Below are 26,227 nucleotides of genomic sequence, written 5' to 3'. Positions count from 1 at the left end.
ATAAAGGCACAAGATCCTTTTTCTTTTTTGTTACCAATATTTTAAATATTAATTGAGACCAACCTGATGCTTTCTTCCTTTTATAAATTAGAGCGCTCATATTTTGCATGCCTCTTGTATATTACTTTTTCTGCCTGTGTTATTTTATGTACCAAAAAAAGTTGTGCTTTATTTTTTCTATCACTTTCCAACTTCTTTGTATCCAATAGAATTAAATAGGCTGTTTTAGTTACTTGCTTTTAAGACTGATATATGTAAATGAGGTTACCTGATTTGTATAGTGCCTCGTTTAAAAAAACAACTTGATGTAAATGAGCAGGATTAAACTGCTGCAGGCTGAAAAGCTGGCTATTATGGCAAATGCATCAGTTTTCATGACATCGCAAAAACAATGAATTCAGAAACAGGTGTTTTTGCAACTTAGTTTCCAGACCTGCAGTTTATAGACTATACATCTTGAAGCTTTAACATCTACATACTACATCTAACGATTTTTAATTCCATGAGCCCTTTGACCTTTTCAACAAGCTAGTTTCAATTGAACCATTTCATGTAATACTTTCAATTAAGGGTCAGTTTCTTGGACAGGCATTTTACATAGTCCTGGGGCCTGTCTCCCGAAGCACAACTGTCTCAGACAGGGTTCCTGGCTAAGTTTCAGCTTCACAAATGTAGATACTGCTATGATCAATACTCATGTATGTGCACATGAAAGCATAACATTTATGACAAACTGACAATTGCATGAAATATGAGGAGGAGCCAAGTGGCTTACTTTATAACAATCAAAAAACAAATCGTAAAAATGTAGAAAGTAAAGCAGAGATAAATGATCAAAGCACCACTGCAATCATGGTAATGTTATGTAGTATGGTTTGTTTCATTCACTGAAAAGTTATACTTTTCACATGATTGATGCCACAAATGTCACAAAGAAAAAAGATGACTGGAGGGGTTTGTCTATGTTAGAAGGCTGTCCCTGCCTGGTCACAAGGTTGGCCTGATTGGTCCAAGTGCTGGTTATGATCTGAACTCCTGAACTTAACCTGCCCTGGAGCAGGTCAGTCATGTAACATGGTGTTACCATGGCAATGTAACCAGTTAAAAAACGTGATACACCATTGTTAGACAGAAAATTAAGAGTTAGAAAGAATAAAGTTAATTAAACCAAAACCATTCTCCATGAGACAGTCCCCAGGATTACACTTTCCTTTTCATAATGAGTCACCAGGTAACTGATAAAACACTTTGCTGCCCAACATGAAGGAACATATAGCCAACATGACAAATGAAGATGACTCATGTAAACTTTCACACATACAAACCCCCCCCCCCCCCCGCCAAAAAAAAAACAGAAATATTACTATGCAACTGTGATTTGTGTTTATATTTCTTGTGTATCTCATATTTTATATGAATTGCATTATTTAAAATAAGAAATTTGAATTCTAGTATAATACTTCATATATGTGCTAATAGCTGCTTGCTGTTCTTAATGATAGATTACTTTTAGCTCTCATGACTGACTTTATTTCACATAATGTTGATCTAAAAGCTAGTGTGTGTTATTTAAAACCATGACTGAATTCATTTTTCCTCTGATAGCCAAAATTGCTGGATATTGGATGGATGCCAACTCTATTCATATACTACTCATTGTCTATGCACAGCATGCTCACTTTACATAATCAGTTATAAGTTTACTTACTGCACACAGCCTTCGAGACAAGAGGAGTCATCCCGGCTCAAGTCTGCTAGTGACATCCACTCTTTGCAGTCTTCCTTCGTATCATCTGGTGTGAGGTGATCTCTATCTAAGAAAAGTGCTTCGGTGGGCTGTAGGTACAGACCCATACCCGCTTGAGCAATCATGTGAGGAGTCTGCTTTTGCTTCTCATCTTCCTCTTCATCGCTTCCTGTGGGGCAAACTTGGGTGTTTCCATGGCAACTGGCTTTGAGTCCTGTCTCTCCAGGCATACTGGCATCACCAAGCGTCACCTGTTGGCAAGAACACGGTAGGAGGTGAGCTCATTAAGAACAAACTCTGCACAACACACACCACAACGTGATGTGCATGGGAATATGGTGATTGTGCTTTTGTCTCATTTCTGCTTATTTGCATCATTTGCAATGCACAAACAGAAATTATGTTGATGTTAGATGGAATATTTCTATGTTCCTGCATATCTATACTATAGATATATATATATACTATAAGCTATGTGACCTTGTCAAAGGAGTCCCTTTGAGTTGCTGTGTGTTAAAGTTGATGGTTTGGATTTTTGCATGAGGTAGCAAGTTACTGAGAAAACCCAGAATGACTCATTCGGGGACCACTGGAGCATCAGTTCAATTTCCTTAGCTTCTTTTCCAATGTCAGGCTTAATCAATGTGTTCTGATGTAGGCCAGTGCTTGTGTTTTTTTCTAAGTCCACTTTCAGGCTTATGGATGAGCTTCCACCATGTTCTCACAGTGTCTCAACCAGAGACACATCAGCCCAGAGCCTACACTGTATCAAAGGTCATCAAGACCTGTTTGTGGCAATGTATATTTTATCATCATGTCTATTACACTAGGAAGAGCATACCAACAAACAACATGACACATTTGGTTTTCCAGGTCATTTTAAAGTTTGATCTCCTTCAAGCTGACGTGCCAAAATACAACGGTAGCGACAGCAATCAGGGGCCGCAACATCTACAGTGTAAATACAGCTATTTTATTTACTGCACTGTTGTTGGACAAGAAAGCCATTGTAATCAATGTTCCAATTCATCCAAAATGTGGCCAATGTGGTTGGAGTCAGGGCTCTGTTCTGATCAGCTCCTCTACATCAAACTCATCAAAACTGAGTCTTTCTGAAATTTGCTTTGTATACTGAGGAACAGAAACAGGTCTTCCCCAAATGACTGCCACAAAATTGCGTATGACTGCCTAAAATGTCTTTGTATGCTGTAGCATTAACATTACTTTACTTAAGCTGAACTAACGGGCCCTGAAAAGCAGTCCCAGATTATTCCCCCATTATCCCTCCTCCACCAAACTTTATTTTTGGCACTATGCATTCTGGCAGGTAGCATTCTCTCAGCATCCGCCAAACTCCGATTCATCCATCAGACTACCAGATAGTTAATCTAGCACTTCTAACTTGTTGCAAAGGAGGCATCCTATGACAGTGCTACATTTAAAGTAATTGAGCTCTTCCAAATGACCGATTGTACTACCAATTTTTGTCTATGAAGATTGCATGACTATGCGCATGATTTTATACATCTGTTAGCAATTGAGGTGTCAAACACCTGTACTCAATATTTTAGGAGAGTATCCACATATTTTTGGCCATATAAATAGCCAATTTATACACAATCAAAATCTTACTATTTGATTTGCCTCTATATTAAATCAATCGCTCACAGCACAAATGCAGGAAACAGACCATTTAAAATAAAGGAATTGTCACACTGCCGTTCAGGGTATATTTGTTGTAGAAACAGATCAAATTCATTCTTTTTTACTCTCTGATATCCGATCCAGCATTTTCTGCTGGTATCGGCCCGATACTGATACTAGGTATCGGCTCAGTTCCCTTTTGTCTGCCAGATCTAGCCTCAAGCAAATAGGAGATACAATAAGAGTTCTCAAATTACCCACCAAAAACCCACTAAGGTATATTCATCACCCAGCAGTCAAAGACCCTATCCTGGCCTGGAGGCACATAAGAAGTAGCTGGTGTTGCTGGGAGCAGATGTCAGGTAAAAGTAAGCTTCACAGTCACAGTCCAAGTCTAGCAGTTTCCCTGGTTCTCAATATAACATCTTATGCTACGTTATGCAAGGTTTAAAGTTGTCTCACTACTCATGTTGACAGCATCAAAAAAGGTTTACGTTAGGTAAGAGGATATCTTTAGTTAGCTAGTTAGCTAAGCCTGGATAATTAAGCACAAACGTAAGTTAGGTCAGCTACAGTTTGGTTCTTTGCCTTAAGGCCAAGTCCATTAATAACTTAAGTACTTCCTTTGCCCTCTCTCTTTCTCTGCCACTCATTCACTCGCTAACACATATAAGCTGAAGTAAACAGAAAGGTTTAAAGTTCACTAGCACATGGAGGGAAGCCAAATGGCAGTTAATAAAATTCCGCTTCTGTCTAGCATCTGGCTGTGTGATGTGTCTGTATATCAAATTATGCATATCAATGTCACCCCATGAGACAAGTGTTTATTTCCTGACAATCCCTGTTTAGATTCTAAAAAGAATGGTTTATATTTCCTCCAAAAAGTTGTTTTAGCAGAACAAAATCTCAGTCAAAAATCACAGAAATGCACTCAAAATTACTTCCACTGTGTCTGCTTAGATAAGCACTAGGTCTTTGCATGACAGGCCCTGATGCAAAATCTCCAACACCTCAGATGAAGAAAGGGTTTTGGGCCCTGGGGTATAAGTTCAGCCATCAAGGCCCATAAATCAGCTTTATACCCGTTACCCAAAAGAGTTACGAGGCTGCCACCCCAACCCTGGCAGGGGAAAAAGCCAAATAGATTTTCCTCGCTCTCACACCTCCAAAAATGCGTCTGGCAGAGCAAGGTCAGCCACAAGGGGCCATGGCCTCTGCCAATCAAAAGTGATGCACTCAAGTGCCTAAGGCTAAAGTCACAGCCAACTCTCCTGCACCACGGAGGGTTTAGAGTGTCTCAGTCAGAAGCACAAAGCTAATCCTCTCTCTGTCACACCCCATGCAGGAATAACAGAATGGACCATGTCTGGATTTATGAATGGACTTGTCTTCCACCCTCACTTGGAGAGAACGGTCCCTTCAAGCCTTCAGCTACAACCCAGTCAATAACTCAAAGCAAGACAGCCATAATTCAGCTGCAACCTTGCCTTTCACCTCAGTCACCTCCACCCCAGGTATACTCAGGCGTTTGCCTCTGCTGAAATGACAGTCATTTCTCAGACTTTGGAGGTACAGCTCCACTGTGAACTCCCTCCAGCGGAAAACATTAAGCCACTGGACTGAGTCCCGAGGCACTGGAGTTGAAAATCGAAGGCAGTGGTATTGTTTTTCTGCGAAGAGTGTTGATCATGCCCGAGAGAGAAATCGAGTATGAATATAACTACTGTCCAAACATCATTCCTAGCCTCTGCAGCACTGAACAAGTCAGACACACTCTAAAAATAATGAAGAATAAATATAGCAAATAGGATATTTTGGAGTGAAGAAAAAAAACATATTGGGTTCCATAAACAGCCTTTCAATTAGGAAGGTCACAAATACTCGATTATGACAGATTTTACCACTTTAAAAAAAATTACTTGATTAAACTTTACACTCTGCATTATGCAGCGTAGCAATAAGTTTAACAATTTAAATGATAAACAGGGTACCTGCAGGTCAGTATAAAGCCATTTGGTAGGCTCAAGCTTGTCCTCAAAGGGGCTATTAGCACTATTATCACTCAATCTGTCATTGTGTATGCACCCCCGAAAAAGAAGAAACCACACCAGCAGGATGTTACCAAGGGACATATATGTTTATAGCAACAAATATCACATATGAAGTAAAATTAAAATAAATGTTACAAACTGTGTGAAGTGAAACAGAACACAACAGAAGGCTAGAAAGCTAATAACAGGCTATACTAATTAAATTCAGTTAGGTTTACTGAAGGATTCACTGTAAAACAAACAAAACTTTGCAACACAATCGGTTAGAAGCTTCAAATGTCTGTTTAAATCAGAGCTGATCTAAGCAGAGCAGTATTAAAAAACCAAAACTACATTAAATTATTTTTTTGCCATGTTGTATTCAGTATTCTAGAATCTTTGAAAAGTTATGCATAGTATGTAATTGTTAAGTCCAAAAAAAAAAAAAAAACTGATTACCTGATTAATAATCAAATCAATTTCCAGACAATTGATTGATTACAGTTGACAATTTTACTTTTAATGGTTTGTCTATACCAATAAAAGATCTTCTCTATAACCATATATTCAAGCTAAGAACAAGAATCATTTAAGAATGTTTATTTTCAAAGAATATGGGTGTGCTGAATTGTAGGGGTTTTCCCTCCACTTCCCTGGCGATTTAGTGACATGTCCTTTGTGAAAGAGCAGTGGTAAATGCCCACTCACTTGACATCACCAGATGTGCTGTTCCATAATGACTGCAGAACCAAATCAGACTCTTAAGATCCTCCACGTCCTAGTCTACGCTCAACAGAACTGCATTCCCATGCTTACAATTGCCCAGCTTATGTTTCAGAGCAGGTTGTTCTTACATATGCAGAGAAAAAGAAACATTCAGTCTCTGGAGATGTTTGTGCTGGTTTACTATCCATGAAAAAGTTCTCAGACAAACCAACAGATACCAGTCAATGCAGACTACAGAGTATGGTTTTGCCATTTACCATTGCCATGGCTGGTTCCAAACTTGCCCTACATGGTAAATACAGTACAAAGCCTTTGACAACTGCAGTCAAACACAGCCAACAACCAATGCAAACATCGTCAGAAGGCATGTTATATCCGCACATCCTGGATACCTTATTTCTTCATAATCCCATTCAGTCACTGTTGGTGGTTTGGCTTTGCTTAGGCAAAGCAGGTGCATCTGGGTACTTTTCCATAACACGGCCCGCATTTGAATGAGCCCGAGATGAATAAACACTCAAACTGCTGTCTGTGATGGGGGGAAAAAAAATCTGGCCTTGGACAAAAGGTGAAGCAGAGATGACTCGGCTTCACTCACTGAGACAAATGAAAAATAATGATGGGCTCAGTGCGTCAATGAAGTCCAAATCACTCTGTGCCTCTTATTCTGGGTTTATGGCCTGGCATCAGCCAGCTTTGCAGATCATCTCATATGCCTGCACTGTCGCAGAGCACACACACATCTGCACAGTGAAAAAAAACTCTCTCTGAGAATATCAGTGTTGCTTCTGAATGGCATATAAAAATGACCTAATTACTTTGACATTGAAAGAGCCCTCTAACACGAACCTAACTGTAACAGAGTAACTCCGAGGTCAACGACAAAACCAAGAGATGTTTCTTCACATTTTAAAACCAAGCTCTGAAAGATTATAAAAAGCCAGTGTAAAGGTCAGGGCAGGCTGAAAGCTCCAATTGGTGCTGTTATTCATGTCACAGCTAATAAACAAGTCTGAACCTCCTGCCCAGCCAAGAGCATTTTCAGCATGCACTCTTTGAAACGTAAACTATTGTTTCTGTCCACATTTTAATGACCAGTAGAGGCAACACATGATGAGCATATTATATTTAAAAGACAGTCTCATCATTTCAGTTGTGTCTGCTGAGGTCTTTAATTTGACTCCATCAGCAAACATGAGAACAAAGGAGCAGGGCAGGAAAGGTTACAGGTACTTCAGTAAAGTTTTTAGGAATTTGTACTCTCCTGGTTATCTCCAAATGCCTGTTTATTTCTATTTTATAAGTACAGTTGTGAGGAGGGAACCCATTATGATCCATTTCTAACTCATGTTACTCATTATTATTTAGTTACCAATTCCTTTTTAATATATACTTTAAATGTAATTTTGAAGGTGGCATCAGTACTGCTTTATGATTGATAATATTTTTCACTTTTGAGATTTATCATAAAAATGTACACTAAAAAGATTTATATATATATATATATATATATAAATATATATATATAAATATATATATATATATATATATATATATATATATATATATATATATATATATATATATATATATATATATATATATATATATATATATATACACATACACACACACACACACACACACACACACACTCTGCTGCCATGGACTAGTGACATGCTATAAAATAATACTCTCTGTTCCACCACAGTTGCAGGCAAAAATGCACAATAAGACCAACGCACATAGCAAGCAGTCAATGAGACCAATGTCAAAAACCACTGAGCCACAACAACCTCACTTAAAAAAGGAAAACTAAAAACTGGTTGATCGTTTCAGGCAGCAGGGAAAAAAGGCATGTTCCTACGCATATCAGTAGAGATGGTCAGCAAGATTAAATGGCTGTGGAGATGGTCAGTAGCTTTAGGGTCTGGCCACCCTTTTCTTTAATGACCTGATTTAGTCAAGCTACAGTGGACTGGAGTTGAACTTCCATCTATCAAGAATTATCTTAAAAACTGCTACAGAAGATACAGGAGCATAAAGATTTAAAGGCTTCCAACCCAAAGCCTTAAGACTCTGGAGCACTAGCTCCTATCTCTAAACCCTTTCTAACTCTTCTGCTTGCTGTTGCAAAAGAGTTTTACTGAGAGTGACAGCTTTTATTTATGTAGAACATAACTGCAGAACATCAGCATTATTTGTTGTTTGTGTTACCTGTGAATGACCACTGGGGCATTTGTCTTGTTTTGTTAATGGCATCTTGTTTACAGAGAGATTTCACACTGCAATTGTGATATTTCTTGTAATATGTTTAAAACACATTGGTGAATCAGTGATGTGACTTGATTAAAGGAAGGCCTGCGATAAATCTGAGCACAATTATTTTCCCCAGTTGTTAGCTTTTTCAATCACATGTTTACGTCACAAACAGTTGGGTTGAGGCACACTTTTACAGAATAAATCTTATGGGGGAAAAAAAGTCTGTTTATAGGGAAGCAGTGGCCACTTTAGGTTTATGATTTTATAGTTGCATACAACAAAAATGACCATTAAATTGTGAAAAATGACCAATTATCGCAATTATTTATATGACAAGTAATCATTAGCTAAATTTTCATTATTGTGACAGGCCTACACATTATTGTCCATACAAACCTGGTTGCCAGGTTTGCTACCCAAACATTTGTAAATCAAATCTAATAGATGTGGAGACTGGAAATGCAGATTACTACCTGTTTTTTCTCAAATCCTCCTTTTGGATTTTTGTTTTTGCACAATCCTTCCTTAAATTCCTACTGTGCATGTTTGCCTTTTTTATACATATGACCCATAAACTGTGCATTTAGGCTTGCGTGCCAGTTGTGTACATTAACATGCGGGCAGAATGCATCCTATTTACACCTGAAACTAATGCAAGAGGCTTAGTACATCAGGACCCTCAGTGATTAGTTATAAACTCATTTGCATATTGATAACTTTTGATATAAGTGTCTTGAAGGTGGATATTACAGTAATGGTTAGAAAACATTGTGCAGCCCTGATAACACATTTTACTGTGGGGCTCATCACAACCAAAAATAGCTAAATATTGGCTCCAATTTAGGAAACATTGGTTTTCATAGTGCCTCAATCCACATGCCCATCCTAAATAAACATTGTCTCCTCCATCCTGCACTGACCCAGCTTTCCGCTTCTGGTCAAGTAATGGGTTTTATAAGGATGGTGTCTCATCTTTTTCAGACTTTATCAACTAAATTCAACTTACCCAATAGTCAGCTCTTTCGATTTTTTCAGGACCAACATTTTGTTCAAAAGCTATTCCCCCACTTCCCCAACTGCCCCCCTGAAACCTAAATCAATCAATTTCTTACTCTTGATCATTCCCGGAAGTGACTTATATATGTTATTTATAATTTAATTAAATCTGTACAGGTATCATCTACTGAAACTACTGAAAAAAATCCTGGGAGGAGTACTTGGGAATTACTCTCTCAGATGACCACTGGGTTCGCATCCTGTATCATCCTGTATATTTAGCGATGCCTAAATATATGAATTGACATCCAGAATCCAGATCTGTCTTGAGAAGGTATTTTTAAGTGTGAGATATGTGTAAACACCCCTGGTAAAACAACAGAGTTCCGCCCACTCCCGTCTGTACCACTCAGCAGAGGAGCCCGAGGGCCATCTGCATTTCCGGTGACGGGCTTGGAGAGGCGGTGGAGCGAGGGACCCGGCATTCACTCTTCCTCCACACACCCATATCCCAATCAGCCCAGATTCCTGCCCCCTCCTCCCTATCCTCTCAGAGACTGCGCTCATTGTCTCTTTAGTACCACAAGCCCAAATAGGGAACAAATGGGTCTTTCTCAGCATCCGGATAGGGAGGGGAGGCCAGTGCCAGGACACCTGATCTTATCCAGCATGCACACAAAGCTAGAGATGAACCAAACTACCAACTAGAACCCCCCCCTCCTCAGTTCAGTCCCCATGGAGACAGAGCTATGCAGGAGAAGATAAGTTTGGGAGAGCAACAAGTAGAGCAAGCTCATTTCAACTCCTCCTGCCCCCTGGGTGTTACTTAAAATAAATCATTGTCTCTGTACAGAAAATGTAGGTCCTACACTGATAAGACAGACCCTCAGTACTGATCTGATCTGAATGCTCAGCTCAAGCCTGTACTGTAGGGTTATACTGAACTTGGCTTTGTAGAGGTTTTATTAGCCCTCTAAAGCTAACTGACCTATGAATACGAAGAGGACGCTCTCAGAAAAATGGTAGTAAACTCTCAAGGGGTGGTACCCTACATCACTGGGGTGTTACCCTCAAAGTTACATCTTTAGCACCTAAAGATAGTTAGTGAACATAATCATATTTCATTGCAGTCATTTTTTAAATTGTATTGACACAACAATTCCTGTTGTGACTCCAAGTTTTTTTTTTTTTGTTTTTGTTTTTTTTGACTGATGTATTTAAAAAAAAAAAAGGTTAAGAAAAGGTACAAATGTGTACTTTTGGCCTGGGAAAAACTTTTGAGGTATGCAGTTGGACATTAAATACACCTTTATGCGGTTTGATAGATACAAAAACGTACCTGCACAGTATCTTTTTCCTGACATGGTAGCACAGCATTTTACACCTGATACTTAGCAATTCTAAACCAGTTGTGCCCAGTTTCTCATTAGGTTGAACAAGATTGTTGACTACCTTGTTGAATCTGGCAGCAGTTCTCACAACAGTCTTTTGTGCACTTGTGAGCAGAGCAATTGTATTTTAATCCTATTTTCAACACTTTCTATCTGCCAACAATCCTGGAAAACCCTTAAAAACCAGCTGCTCTTTCTACTTTCAGAAATCCTTCAAAAGACAAATTTAAAGACAAAAGAGTTGCAAAAACAGCATCAAAGGTTTACACTAAATAACAGTATCAACTTGGGCTGCAAAAATTAATCAAATTTATACAGTAATTACAAAAAGTCATTCCGGCTATCTGCTGCTGAATACATTTAAAAAAGCTAAAATTATTTTGGTTTAATTACACAGAAAAAAGGATACGTGTCACTGTTCATGCAGTGACCCACTGAAACGCACAGTGCATTTAACCATAAAATTTAATTTGTTATATCATTGCAATAGCCAACAACTTTATTGCACACTGTACGAGAGATTACAAGTAGCAAAGGTAGCAAACTGTCATTGGGGTGGGAGGCTCAAGAAAACATGTTCAGCACCTTTAGTTAGGGAACACAACTGTACCATACTCCATAGTTATGTATTTTTATATTACATTGACACCAGCCTTTTCATAATTTTTTTAATTTTATGTGCAAATATGCATCATTCCTTTGGGAAAGTTAATGTAGTGTAGCGACTTAATAAGGCACTTATTAACACAGTTTTGAGGTCACATTTACATTATTTGTACCTTTGTGAACAAAAAAAAAATGCCTCTACAATGCCCTTTTTCTATATTTTGTGTCCATGCCGTGTAGCTCTAGGGCAAACATAGCGTGAACTTGGGCGTTCACCAGACCCTAAAACTGAAAGTTCAGTACAAGTCTATGATGTATAATAAAATGCTGTTGGTAGCAGCAAGGTTTTATATTGCTCTGTTTAGCTTTACAGATATTCTCAAGCATGCATCATTTGCATCACACCTCATAAAATAAGATTTACAATCAGGAATATGATGGCAAAGTTTTAGCCTAGATAGCTAACTGAGTGTGGTTCACTGTATGCTAAATATTTTCTAGTAGTTTTTCCCAGTTTGAACATAAAAATCATGGATTTTTGCCAGATCAGAGCACATTTTGGGGGCCAAAGGAACATTAATCATCTTATAACATGTGCCATTTCCCTTTTAAAGCATGATTTCTGTAGTTTCACATGAATAGCTTTAGACTGAATGGAGTGCTGGGTTGCCTACTCCACTTCTGTTGCCAGCACACTCATGGCAGGTGCAGAGCTGAGGGAGAATAAGCCAGGCTCATTCACCTGATGGCTGAGGATTCACTCAAGGACAGACAGCACGTTTCTCTCAGCGGAATGTCTGTCTGTGACGCGGAGCCATCACAGCCTGAAGCAAGGGCATTCTCTCAGTAGAGAGTGAGAGAGATAGACAGAGTGAGCCAGACAAACAAAGACTGGGTGAGTGGGCGAGAGCATCTATGTTTGCCTCTCAGATCAGTGCGAGGATTAAAAGAAAAAAAAAAACTAAGTAGTCTAAGAAAACAAAGATTATTTTCATTAATAGAACTGTACAAATGCTCTGGCAGATCACATTACTCTCATGGCCTGCAGGCAGAGTTGGAATAACACCCTATTAGTCACTCAGTCTTTACAAAAGGAGGTGTATGTGTGCAGCAACACAGTGCTGTGTTGGTGAAATCTGAGAGCAGGTTTTCAAACAGAGCTCTGGCCAGAAGCACTGGCAGCTTCAGGCAACTACGCTTGAAACTGGCCAATAACCACAATGAAGTGAGTGCTCATTAGGACACTGGATGCCAAAAGAACTAAGAAGTATGAACACGAGACTGAAAGGCCAATTACTTCTGGTGTAGGACAACATTCATGAACAGAATCAACAGAGGGGTGATTCAGGGTGCTCTGCTCTGTGTCTGAACTGACCACTCACATAGTCTATAATTCTCATGGTTTCATATTAGACAAAAAAAACCCAGAATAAATGCCACAAAGCCCAAATGAAGAGTGATTTCAAGTTCTTTGCAAGAAGAGAAAAAAAAAATATATGTTATGCATTGGAGAGGTCCTTGCTGAGCAAGGCCTATTAAGCGGTTTCCAGGGCCCTCTGTAATTACTTACCTAGAATGGACTAAAACAACTGTAAATATTTAATCAAATCAATTACAGCAGCAAAATCTGGATGAGATGTGAAGGCTGGACACCATTGATAGACTGAAGCAAGAGCAGGTAAATGGCTCATTCTCTTCAGCAGAGGCTGTAGACCATACAAAGCAGAGAAATTAAACTCCGGGACTGCGAGGTCATTTAAGCTTTGAGCTGAGATACTCGTTTAATAGCAAAGCAGTCAAGAGAAAGGATTTGAACCTGCTGCCTGCAGTCTGCTTCTGACCGTCAGCTGAGTACATTTGCATAAGAGTAGCCTCTCTCATGATGATCACTATCATCATGTGCGCAGCCCACGCTAAGTATTCCATAAACCAGCTCAATAAGGTACAGCCTAGACTAACTTCTCCCTCTTAACTGCTGATAGGGCTTAGAGATCAGGCTCCATTTTCATGCTGATGAGTGGCCAAGAAGTGACAATTGGAGGATTTGCAGTCTTGAGCACGGAAGAATTATATGGATATGAAAATGTCTGTTTTTTTTGTTTCGCCCACCATAACTACCCTGGCCAGAGCTGTCTAGGAAATATATGCACTATATATTTTTGTAAAGAATAAAAAAAATGATGCGAATTAAGTCTCATTTTTTAAAAGGATGCATGCTGAACAAAGCAGAGGGAAAGAAAGAGTGTCAAAAGCAAAGATGAATAATGCAATGAGCACATATCCTGACTACTTATCCTCTCTGTGTGCTGAAAGATGACTGAAAGAGCATTGATGTCTTTCTGCCAGAATAGAATGAGTCAATGCATTTCAAGACTATAGGCAATTCATTTTAACACTGACAATGTTGTCATAATATCTTCTGATAAAGCATGAAAAAAACTATTAACATGGAAACTCAAGAATCAGTAAAACGCAGCTCCAAATGAACACAGGGTACTATGGTGCTTGATTACATGGAAGAGCGGTTCAGCATCACATTTCAGCGAGGCATACAATAGGCCCAAGACAAACAGGCCAACAGGCCAACAGACACTTAAGAAGCTGGTAACTGGATGGCTTTACCACAGGTAGGCCATCATTACTAAACATTAACCTCAACAGCGAATAATAAAGCCTGAAACAACGGAGGGGAACCATTCGTTAGTGTAGAGAGCAAGCAAACACGTCGAAACAACTAACAAGTGCTATAACGTGTAATGACTTAGGCCTGCGAAATATTAACGTTTAAATCTCATTATAAACGTACACGTAGACGTGTTTGGTTTCCATGCACAAGTCGCACGTTACAAACACTGAAATTCGCAAACGTCCTAAAAACTTTCACGTGTTCGCGCCCAACCGAACTGCCGTCTGTGTGACAGTGGATCTTGTATGATTGCATTACAAAACCGATGTCGAGGGAACGGCAGAAATAACAGTCATGGGTGAGTGTTGCACTTACGTGTAGGTTTACCTGACTCCCTTATGTAGCTCTACGAAAGCTCGTGGCTCAGGTGCTTCAGGAATCCCCCCGGGGTCTGAATACCAGCATCAAGATTACATCCACACTTGACCTCTGTGCACTCACGCTGCAAAATCCCCTCACAAACTCCCACTTTAGCGAAGGACGGAGGAAATCCAAAATGCTCCGAGCCCCACAGATAAGGAAACACAATCTTGGCAGTTCCAGGTAAACTGAAATACCACCTGACACAGGTAGGCTAAAGCCACGCCCTCCGGAGCACGTGACAGACATTTAGTTTGGTTTCTTTCATTATTTATTTCCTTTTCGTGATACTTGTTGGAAATTATTGTTTCATAAATAACAGTGAAACACTGGGATGTTTACAGGTGCATGTCTATCTGTATAACTGCTTTTATTAGCCTACATTTTAATAGACATCTGCATCAGAGACTATAATAATAATAATAATAATAATAATAAGGAAAAGTGATGAGGAAAATTGCCGCAAGACTTGCTTTGATTGTTCTGAAGCAAAGATGGATTATTGACTGGACCAGTGACAAGGGGCTCTGTCTGCCTACAGCCCTGGTGGTCTTCAGACCACAAGGCTCAAGATAGGTCAAATACTTGGGACAGTCCACTGCAAAACATTAGTTACACAAATGGCCCTTGAATATATTAATATATAAGAAATTTCTGTTTTTAATTGTTCTTGTTGCATGAAATATTGTCTAAATATTTGAATCTTATGATGATGATGACACAGTAGAATGTTGCACATTACTAAAGCTAATTGTATTTATTTTTAATAGCAAAAAATAAAGTGCAGTGTTGCTTACAGTGGACATACACACAAGCATTAACTACTGTTTGATCTCACTTTTCAGGTCATTAATTCTTCATATTATTTTCATTTGTTACGAGTTTTTGTATTATGAGGATAATGTACCATCAGCGCAAATACAAATGAGACGTGCAGTAGCTAACATGATAAAACATCTTTAAAGTTATTTTTTATTTGTATTTTATTGTTTTTAGCTAAAAATATCCATTCATCGACTAAGCGGTTGAATGTTGTATGACTGTAATAGCTATACTTTTGTAGGTTGACTTGTAGGTTAAACATATTCCCAAAGTCCTGTTTACACCTGTATAACCTAGATAATCTTGAACTTTACTCTGTCTTGGTTAAGTCTTCAGTAAAGGCATATAAATAACATGCCAGCTAATGAATTGAATGTGTGCAGTCATGTCTAGGCCAGTTATATGTGATAAAGCAGAAGGGCTTTGCATTTGTCACACTGGGTGGCCTTGCCTTATTTCCCAAATTAAATCAACCATATAAATGAAATAACCTGCTTTAAAGCACAACTGTTTTCAATTCCCCTTTAGAATGTGTTAAATCAGTGTGAGATATCAGCACATGGATTTATTTTCATGCACGAGGCTTGCTGATAGGCCTGTGAGGAGCGTAATATGCATATTCAAATGAGGGCATGTTCTGGACCAGTTACGTGAGGGCAGAATTCAAAGGAGCTTCGTGTGAATCACACAAAAACCTCTTTGTGTAAGAACTTTACATTTACAAATAAAAACGGCAACTATGTTATAGAAAACGACAAATTATCAGGACAGTGCTGCATGCTTGTAAACAAAATAGATAACATGCATTGGAATACAAAAAATGAAATGGGGTTGATCTTAAATGTCATTCTATTATTCTTCTAAGGAAGATGCAAACCACTGAAGAATAGCGTGTATGTGGCATGTCTTTCTAGAGAGATGGAATAAGTGTATTAATAGGCAACCTTCCCAAAGGCTTTTGCTGTGTTGATTGGAGAGGAACAAAGGAAGAACCCTCAAGGGCATGCCCTGTTGTCTGACAGGCACTGGCTGCAAACATGGCAAGCACATGGCAAGACAGAGTGACACCATTTAGCTCTTTTGATCAAAATAGACGAGAAGAGTGTGCCAATACACTGGGGTCTCCGAGATCTGCCAGCCAACCTTCACTTGCAGACCGCTTGCGAAGACAGCCTCTATTTGTCTTCCTTCTTGCCCAGTGAAAGGAGAAAGCGTTAGCTCTCTCTCATCTCCCTGCACGGGGAGGGTTCCTTTCCTTCTGCGATAATTCACTGCGCCCGTCTGAAAGGATTACTCACTCTGCTAATTATGAACAAAACACACTGTAATTATGCACTGGAGTGGATTTATTTGCTGTACCCCCCACTCTAATTATGCAGGCAAGAAGAGCTCCCAAATTGGCCCATCCAGAAGAACAATCGGACATGTGTCCAGTGAGGTGGAAAGGTGAGGAGGCCGCAGGCTTCATTACAGAAAAGGGGCAGAGGTGAAGTTCAGGCTTTCTGAATCTGATGTGAGAGACACAGAGTGACATAGAGAGAGAGGTGTGGTTACTTAAATTAGATCTAACACTTCCATCAGTATACATCATGCAGTCAAAAAAGATGTTTTGAACAGCCATATTGCCATGACTTGGTCGCTTCATGGGCCTAAGTAGCCATATGGTGGTGTGTGAAGTGGGTCAGGGCTAGTTGCTCTGGGTATCGGAGTTACAGCAGAAATACGTAGTTGGATTGGTGTATGAACATTGTGTTGGTGAGCATTTGAGTATGTGCCTGCTTGTACATTTCCAAGGCATTTTTAAAACAAGGGAAACAGGACTAATATATCATAGGACCAGCAAAGGTGTTCTGACTTTTACTAAAGATAATGCTTAATTTTACTTTAAGCTGAAGAGCAACAGAGAGATTTAATTAAAAAAAATTACAAGGATAACTTTTGGGACTATATACGTGTACATACAGAGACGGCAATGTTCTTAGGATTAAAAATTTGAATTGAGATAATCCCTGGCATAAGGAAGGGGAATGTAGAACTGGCAGGTCCACCAAAACTATCACCATCAGAAAACAGTACCTAAAGCTTCACTCTTGCTTCAGATCTGAAAAGTCCACAGGTGTTTCTGTCCATCATTTCACTGTGAGAAGACAATTGGGTATGGGTCTTCAAAAAATGAAGAGCATTTATAAAACAAATCAGAAGCTGCTGGTATACTCAAAACGATGGGCTGACCACCCCTGTCTGGACCTCACTTTCATGGGGTGTTTGTTTGGGATTATTTGGATTGTGAGAAGTAAAAAATGCAACCAACTTCTAAAACTGAACTATGGAGGTATGGAAAAATAATCTTGCAGATTTCTTTGAAAGCAAGTGTCCCAAAAAGAATGGAAGTTGTAATTAAGGCAAATGCTTAACACACTAATACTGTGTTAATATTACACTTAGTTGTTGAGTCTTCTGTATAATTTTTAGTGAAATCTCTTTTTTCCTGATGCTGAGAAATGAATAACCTGTGCTTAAAATCAGTTTAAAACCCCACAACTGATGTTGTATACGTGTGTGTGTGTGTGTGTGTGTGTGTGTGTGTGTGTGTGTGTGTGTGTGTGTGTGTGTGTGTGTGAACATACTCATGTGTGTGGGCCGGTCTGTTTGGGCGGGCTTTGGTCCCAGAGCAACAGTACTTCAGGGTAGCACCAGCAGGCCAGGCACACAGATGCTCCTTCCATTTGTGACAACTTCCCCTGGGACATACAAAATGTTTGCCAGACCCGCTTCTCTAACAAAATGGACTTCACCTTGCTGGCTGTTTCATATTTGTTCAGTGCCACGTCAGTAGACATTTCTCTACGGGTGAGATTTGAATATTGTAGAGGGAGCATAACACAGCTTGTTTGAGTAAGCCCCATTCTTACAATGAATCATTCAATGTTTGTGTAGTAATTATGTAATGGCTCACCAGTATAGGATTCTTTTAATGGAATGTCCCCCCCTCATGGCTGTGCTGTGTACTGCATGACACATATTGCTGATTTGCTTTGATGTTGAGCCCTCACCATGGCTGTACTGTACTGTATGCTAAATGGATCTGATAACTTCAGATGTCTTATTTTGCAGGTTTTCAGAGGGCAGGGAGAAGCTTTGTCAGGAGCTGACACAGAAGTAATTAGGTTGTCACTATCCTGTAGCCTACCTTAAGCTTCTCCAGCTAAGAAAATGGATACGCGCTAACATCTAAAAAAACAGATAATTGTCTTCTCGAATCTTGTCTTAGGTGAGTAAATATTTTAGCATAGTCTCCTCAGGAATGAGTCCTCAAGCAACCCTGAGAGGGCATGAACAGTCAGACGTTCATACTATGTTGGAATATGCCAGCAAAGATGACTAAATGTCTCCACAATGTCAGCATCAATGAAAGACTCCAGTTGGCAGTGATGATTATTTCAACTAATTCCAGTTGGAGACAGAACTGGAACTACATCTCTGTTTCCTTTTGGAATCATTTGGAACGTTTGCCCCAGGCCTAAAGGTGACCCATATGTGTGTCAATTACAGTTCTACAATGCAAACTTGTACAAATAAGTGGTCAGTAGGGTAATAGAGGGTGACCCTGAAACCAACATTCTGTGATACAGCATTTTTATATAGGCTACTCTCACTGAGTGACATTTGACCTGTTCTCTCTAACCGAGGCAGCTGGTGTGGGATTGAGTTTGGTAACCTGACCTTCAGATGCTTGACCGAACTGTGCTACACAGTTCATAATTCTAATTGCTTTGTAAGGAGGCTACAAATCATACTGACTTGACACAGAGGCTCTTAACTGGGATGAGATGTGACCTGCTTCTAAAGCCATCTGGAGGAGTCAAGGAGATGTTTGGCCTTCAATACGCCTGCCTTACATAGCCAATGGCCTAAACTATCAGAAGGTAGAGACTATCAAAGAAGAGCAAGATGTATTGTATGAACCTGCTGACTCATGAACCCAATTTAAGGAGCCCATATCATGGAAGAACAAAATTCTCTCACTTTTTTGAAATTTGATGTAATTTGCAAATATTGTTAAATTTTCAAAATGTGCTGTTCCCTCAGTCCATACAGCCCATATATAGAAATTAAGCTGCAAAATCAGTTTGTTCTGAATTTCTGTGATGTCACACAGACTAAAAGATTTGCATATTACCACAGAATCAGCTTACACTAATGTAGCCTTGATGTTATATGGAATGTTTCAGTCTAGACTGCTTTTTTGAATGAGGGCACAATAAAGTGCAGCCAATCAAACCAGATATATATGAATATACATAGAGACATATTTCCATATAAAACAATTTCCCATCTACACAACATACATTAGATCAGCCCTGCCAGTTCATGTTATAAAGAGTGTTTTAGCCTGGACTGCTTTTGAATGATGCACAATATTGGGCAGCCAATTAGCATAGAGGTCATTTACATATATCTGTTTTAAAGGCACAGTAATAAAAGAGCCCATTTAATTCTTTAGGAAGGTCGCTAAGGCCTTGTGAAAGTGAATTACGGTTGTTTTCGGTACATGAAACAACAGTTATGTTATAAGCGAAACTAAGAAAAAAATGAAATAGCATACAAATGTAGGATATAGTTCCTTTAAGGTACAGTAGCAAAAATATCTTCTTTATATAAGGATAAAGAGAAGTTGAAAATGGTCATGTAAAAATGAATTATGACTGTCTTTGGTAAGTAAACCCACACAAACATCATGAATGGACCTCAGGAAATACAAGAAAAATGTAGGAAATGGGGCCTTTGTGATACACGCTGCAAATTAAGCCTAGTCTTCATAAATGTTCACTTAGAAAATGAACAAATATTGTCTTTTGGCTGGGGATGTTGAAACTTGCATATGACTGTATATGCTATTAAAAATAAAGGTTTTAAGGAGAATTATTTGGAGTGATGAATAGAATAGAATGTTCCTTAAAGAACCTCACATGATGCTGTACACCACATGCACCACAAGGTCCCCAGTTTGACCTGCCTGCTCTCCTTTAATTAAAGCATTTTCCTAGAACTGCGTATCCAAGTTTAAATCCATTTAGGAACCCTTATTTTTAAGAAGAGAATCAGTGGTCTTTTGACAGTGTTATTTGACCTTGTTCTCTTCTTTTCTTTGAATTCTTTTGTGGTGAAATTTTTCTCCCTGCAGCAACATACTGCATGCGTCACTACACGAGTTCAGTTATTCAAAAGACATCTTCAGGTTTTCTTCTCTCTCTGCCAAGCACCACTGTATGACTCAGCTAATCTCAATTTCAAACTCCATTAACTTGGTCCATTTTGTTTCACACGACTACAACATTTCAGGCCTAGATGCATTCTAAAAAGAAGCTTTACCTGTCAGCAGACTTACTTCAACTTACTTGTTTGTCAGTCTTGGAACTCGCACTATCAAAGCTAGTGAGATCAGAACAGGCTAAATCTGTTATCATATCAAAATTTCCCCTCATTCCTCTGTGTTTGGCCCAAATATGTTTAGATGTTGTTTTAGAGCAGCTGTATTTATTTTTGCCTTTTTGGATTCGTGTCTAGTTCAGTGGGCCTTATGTTACATGCTCAGATCAGTTTGATTTGGCAGAGCCGTTGCTGCGAGCCCTCGCTGAGCAGGCAGCTATGCTTGGGAGAGGTCATGCATTTGCTAATTGCCTATTGGCCCAAATCATATCAATGGTTGTCAGTTGCGTTGTGCAAATCTCTGGCTTCAGAGATGGATGCTCACTTATGCTTACAACTCACAAAAATGTGTAGTGCAAGACCGAAAATGGGTCGCATCAATTCATAATTCAATGCCGTGCACAGACACAGATTTTCTTTAGCTCCAGTGTGGTGCTGTGCCGGCTTCACTGTGAGCTCTTCTGCTTTGATGAATGCTGATGTTTGTGAAGAGTGGGCTGCAGTTGCTTTGATCTTTTTAGCTCTACCCAGTTAATGCTGTTATATTTTTGATCTATTAAGCTTGTGTATGATTGATTGATGTGATGCACTCATTCATCTTTTAACCATTGAAAGTGTCGTACCACATTTAGCATATTTCTACATTTTCCACTGAAGGAAGATGTGCCTGTTTAGCTTCTTTGGCTACAAAATTGCATATAGTCTCTATGAAATGCTGCGCTATTTTAGGATTTAGCCGTATGATTCTAGTTTTGTCGTTCTCTTTCCATCTATAGATGATAAAACAGGATATTTCCCTAAGTTCAGTGAGGGTGAAGGGGAATAATAGGGCCAAAACCCCTCTGCTCTGTTGGGACCACATTTCTCTTTCAGAAAGCAGAGGGCAGATGCTGAAACAACTGCTCCAGAACAGGAAGACATGGCAGTATTTATACTAAGTACTACGTATATGATGTTCTTAGTGGGCGACTGCGGATTATCAAATGATCTCATTTGGCACAGAAACAAGAAAAAAAAACCAATATCCGCTCAGTGGGATTTTCATATGATTTCTTTGTAAACCCAAGTAGCTTAAAAAAGCAACTGAATATTGACATTATAAACCCAGTCATGTTGGTGGAATCTGTCAGTTTGTAAAATGTACATTCCCTCTGTGTTATCTGATGCACCATTAGTAACATCCTTGATCTGTGCGTTTAAAATGACTCTTGACCATTTAATCTTGAGGTAACCTCAATTTATTTGCATGTTTTATTATTATTATTATTATTATTATTATTATTATTATTATTATTAATAATAATAATAATAATAACACTAAATATACCATGTCTTCAGTTATTACACTTTCTTAATGAATTCCTCAACACTGAGGCAAATTCTCAAGTTCTGTATAGCACAGTAATGCTGATTAATAAAAAAGTAGTACAGCATTAAAATCTCTTCATCACATTATATTGTGTAATTATCCACACTATTAAAAGCAGGACACAGATGTCAGTTATGCAGTTTAGTGGTATATGAGCCAAGATCTCCAACAGTCACGTGTTACTGTATGTTATGTTATGCTGTTTAATACATGCAGCACCACCTACAGCCAAATGATGGCGACATTTTGACGGCATACGCAAAATATCTATTTCCCTCTGAGAGTAGAATTGTGTTTAATTGCTGACAAAATTAAGTCCAAATTGAGTGACTAAATAAATAAATAAATCTGTCACCCACATATGACTCATGCAAGATGCTACATAAAGCTTTTTTGGAGAGCTGAAAGAGTAAATAGCAAATAATTTTATATAAAATTCAGGTTTTACAAGACCTTTTCAAGGTTAAAGGTACAGCAACATTTACCTTCAGAAGTACAGAGGTCTGAAAACCTCTGTAAAGAAACTATTACAAGAGGGTCTGAATGATTTGGGCAAAACTGGGGAAGTTTGTGATCAGACCAATCTCGGGACTGTGATTTGAATTGTGCTTTATAAATGAAGGTCTAGGCCTGTTGTTTTGGCCAAGAAGACCAGAATCTCCACCATACGTTATAAATAAATAATAAAGAAAAAAAACAAAAAAACAAAAAAAAAAACCAAAGACAACCATAAATACACAACTACGGAAATATTTACATTTCTAATGAACAAATACCAAGAGAGCTGCAAATAGTCAAAGATGAAGTAATAAAATAAGTAGATTATTTAGAAAACAAGTAAAAACTGATGAAACAACACTAGGGGTGTCACGAATAGTCAGAGCTTTTCAGCTGTCAAATAGTAATAATTTGTCCGAATGTCCACTTTTTCTGGTTTACGGCTTGAAAGCTGCCATTCACTGCCAGTTATGGTTGTGCTGTACACAGCATGTGTGTATGGTTGTTTTTGATTGGTCTACCTCACAGGTTCCCAGCCCTGGAGGACCCTCTGCCCTGCACAGCTCGCTAATGAACCTTTTCACTGGATCAGGTGTGTTGGGAGCAGAGAGGGGACTCCAGGAGCACAGCTGGGAAGGTCTAACTGATCTCATAGCTATTCACAAGCTACGTGACTTTAGGTGAAATTTCTCCACAGTGCTAAAAATACAGACTACTTAAAACTGAGTTTCTTGCACTCTTTCACACGGCGACTTGATTCATCTTTCAGCTCTAATTACAAGTGTGTGTGTGTGTAGCAATATGGAGATGTGTGACTGAGTTAAAGTGGAATCCAGTGGAATTCAAGACCTGTGGCTGGACAGGACAGGTCACTGTGAAGCTTGTTTCTCTTATTAAATGAAACAAGTAATAAATACCACCTCCAGTTTAATGTGTGCTAATGTGTGTTATTGACTGCGATCATAAACTGCGTCAGGTCCACTTTAATCTGACCAACTTCAGAGACGCGGGGTTTCACTTTCCTGCTTTGAACACGGACATCAATGCCTGACGTCATCATCTCACAGCTGATCAGAGGCTGAACTCATGAATGCTCTAATATCACGTGGCACTGTGTTCAGTGAGCTACTTTGTGTAATATGTTTTAGTTTCCATCTCATATTTAGAAACAGCACATTCGACGTTGCCTGCGTTGTGCCGAAACTCTGAATATAGTTATGGCTTATAGCTGATAGTCTCGTGCTGACAGTAAAATGATCAGCTGCGCCCGTCAGACCTGCTGGGTTTGTTCAATTCACACAGTGCCGCACAATATTATCTGTGAAGGAATATTCAGTAGCCTAAAGGGAGAATATTCCAGGATTATCCTAGATCAACATAAAACATTCAGAAGTCCGGAACGTGTCATATCAACAACTGAATTGTTGAAATGGTTGCAAAACGCATTACAGACCGCCGTTAAGACGTTTTTTTCATGATATATGTTGTTGGGAGTGGGCTTCCCATATAGAAGAACTATCAATGCTACATCAAGATTAATCTCACCTTTATTAGACAATAACATGTTTTCCATGATGCATCAAATGTCGGCTGTAATTAAACTCGATGTATCCAAAACTGTTGCAATTGGACTTACAGCAGTTTAGAATTAAAGCCATGAATTGTTATTGTTTTATTCAATTTCATACAGTGTCAAAGTTAAATGATATATAATATCATTATTGTAGTGTATTTTACTGTAGTATTTTATTTAAAGTGATTTCTTCATACTTTATCTGCCTTAAAATCCGAGTCGAACACGAGGCAAGGTTTTATTTTAGAATCTATATCTCTGTCCAACGGTCTGGACACAGTTCACATTTCTTCCTCCCAATGAATTAGTTAAAGTCTGTGAAGTTGTAGAGTACGAGCACCATAACAGACTCATTTCATACATTTATCTGCAACATTTTTCTAACTTTTCCCAACTTTTCAGCTGTGGTTCCAAATATGTGGACGCTCGTGCTTCCTTAGTAATATTCAGTCACGTAGCCCGGGCTATAATATATATAACGTTTACTGCAAACTTCCCTTTGAACTTAAAAGTATCAGAGTAATCAAACTGTGAAGTACAAAGGATATTAGATTCTTTAAAGTGTTATTTCAAAAAGATAACTACCTTTGAACGACCTCTGCGCTTCCACTGTGAACACAAAAGGTGTTAATTGACCAATAATGGAGTTATTAATACCGGCCCTGGACTCAGTTTGAAGTTAAGAAGGTGGAGAGAATAAATACTGAGTTTACTGGAGAGGGAGTTCATTGCTGAGACAGAGCAGGTGAGGAAGGAGTGAGCAGACAGAACAGAACCTGAAGTGAGAGAAGAAGAACATGGACGCCTCCAAGTTCTCCAACTTCACCATCGACTACATCCTGGGCGAGAACAGTCACACGCCTCACACGCAGCCAGTGGCGGAGAGTCCTGGAGCTGCGCAGGTCTTCAGAGGAGACCTCAGTGAAGCGAACCTGCTCCCATCGAGCGGCTTCAACTCTCAGACCAGAGGGGGCGCTGTGATGGGTCTTCAGCATCCGTGCCCGGGAATCTACGACCTAACACCTTATTACACCTTCAACTGCTGTGGACCGGTCACTTACTATCAAGCTAACATCAACACGACCTGCTGCGGCAGTGAGCGGTGGTTTCACCCCCATCCAGGTAACCTCTGATTTAGCCTCTAAATCAGCCTGATAACTCAGCCGAAAGTGCACGTGATTTATTAATGTGATTTGCTGTTTCATTTTCTACAGATTGCGACAGAGAGGAAGCCCACTGTTACCAGAATGGTCAACAGAGACAGAGGAACAGGATAAGAACCGTGTTCACAGAGAACCAGACGAAGCAGCTCGACCAGCTCTTCTCCATCACCGAGTACCCGAGTGTGGAGGCCCGGGCAGAGCTAGCCAGAAACACTGGCCTCAGCGAGGAGACAGTCCGGGTAAGACAGCTAGTGTTTTTTAGGGGCTCTGCTTCATCATGTGCATTGTGTTTCCAGTGTTGAGTAGCTTACTTAAAAATGTGCTCAAATGACATGATTTATAATCAAACAAGCAACAAAGTATTTCAAATGTATTTCAAATTTAGAATCTAACCTGATTACTATTGGACTATTTCTGATCTAACTGCTTTATTTGATTTCATAATTGGTTACTGGCTTTCACAAAGTTCAACCATCAGCTCTATAAGACCCTCTTTCTCCAGCGTCATAGTAACACAACTGTTGTGCAGTTTATAGGTTCACTCAGTAAATTAAGAACAAATAGACTTCATTGTTGTCAAATCAAAAGCCCAATAGAAAACCATATGTAACTGTAATCTGATTACATCTTCTGATATCCTACTCAGACCACAATTTTCCAGATTATACAGATTGAACGGATGTGATCTGTAACTGCTCAACACTGCTTATTAAATAGTCACTTCTTATTTTCATCATTATTTATATCCTTATTTACATTCTTATTAGAATACAGCACTCAAAATCTTGTTTTTTTTTCTTTTAGGTGTGGTTCAAAAACCGTCGTGCAAGGAGGAAAAGACAGAAGCCCTCAAGTGACCCTCCCCAAGTGGACCTGGCATGACCCGTTGTTTTGCACACACAAAATAAAGTTATTAAATTTACA

The 26,227-nt window shown here is 39.1% G+C and overlaps 2 protein-coding genes across 3 annotated transcripts in view; one reads left to right on the top strand and one right to left on the bottom strand.

Annotated features, from left to right (window-relative positions):
- si:ch211-137a8.2 (uncharacterized protein LOC777613 homolog) overlaps positions 1–14,635 on the bottom strand; it is a 30,337-nt gene extending 15,702 nt beyond the window's left edge. The window contains exons 1-2 of one of the 2 annotated variants that reach the window (XM_037546454.1): positions 14,404–14,635; positions 1,709–1,998 (exon numbers count right to left, since the gene is read on the bottom strand). In XM_037546454.1, the coding sequence (XP_037402351.1) occupies positions 1,709–1,977 (269 nt within the window). In that variant the 5' untranslated portion in view covers positions 1,978–1,998; positions 14,404–14,635. The remainder of the gene's footprint in view (positions 1–1,708; positions 1,999–14,403) is intronic. The other variant, XM_037546455.1, reaches the window with a different exon arrangement.
- Positions 14,636–24,909: 10,274 nt separating this feature from the next.
- On the top strand, positions 24,910–26,227 carry dharma. Its single transcript, XM_017694766.2, has 3 exons — positions 24,910–25,262; positions 25,355–25,542; positions 26,108–26,227. The coding sequence occupies exons 1-3, from the start codon at positions 24,938–24,940 to the stop codon at positions 26,183–26,185; spliced, it is 591 nt and encodes a 196-aa protein (XP_017550255.1). The 5' UTR covers positions 24,910–24,937; the 3' UTR covers positions 26,186–26,227.

This window comes from Pygocentrus nattereri, chromosome 17, assembly GCF_015220715.1.
Source record: "Pygocentrus nattereri isolate fPygNat1 chromosome 17, fPygNat1.pri, whole genome shotgun sequence".
Lineage (NCBI taxonomy): Eukaryota > Metazoa > Chordata > Actinopteri > Characiformes > Serrasalmidae > Pygocentrus > Pygocentrus nattereri.
This window is presented reverse-complemented; position numbering and strand designations above follow the sequence as displayed.

Excerpts from the sequence above, each read along its gene's own strand:
- dharma (XM_017694766.2), top strand. The coding sequence starts at position 24,938 with ATGGACGCCTCCAAGTTCTCCAACTTCACCATCGACTACATCCTGGGC. Across the intron at positions 25,263-25,354 it reads GTGGTTTCACCCCCATCCAG|ATTGCGACAGAGAGGAAGCC; the intron begins GTAACCTCTGAT and ends CATTTTCTACAG. Across the intron at positions 25,543-26,107 it reads TCAGCGAGGAGACAGTCCGG|GTGTGGTTCAAAAACCGTCG; the intron begins GTAAGACAGCTA and ends TTTTTCTTTTAG.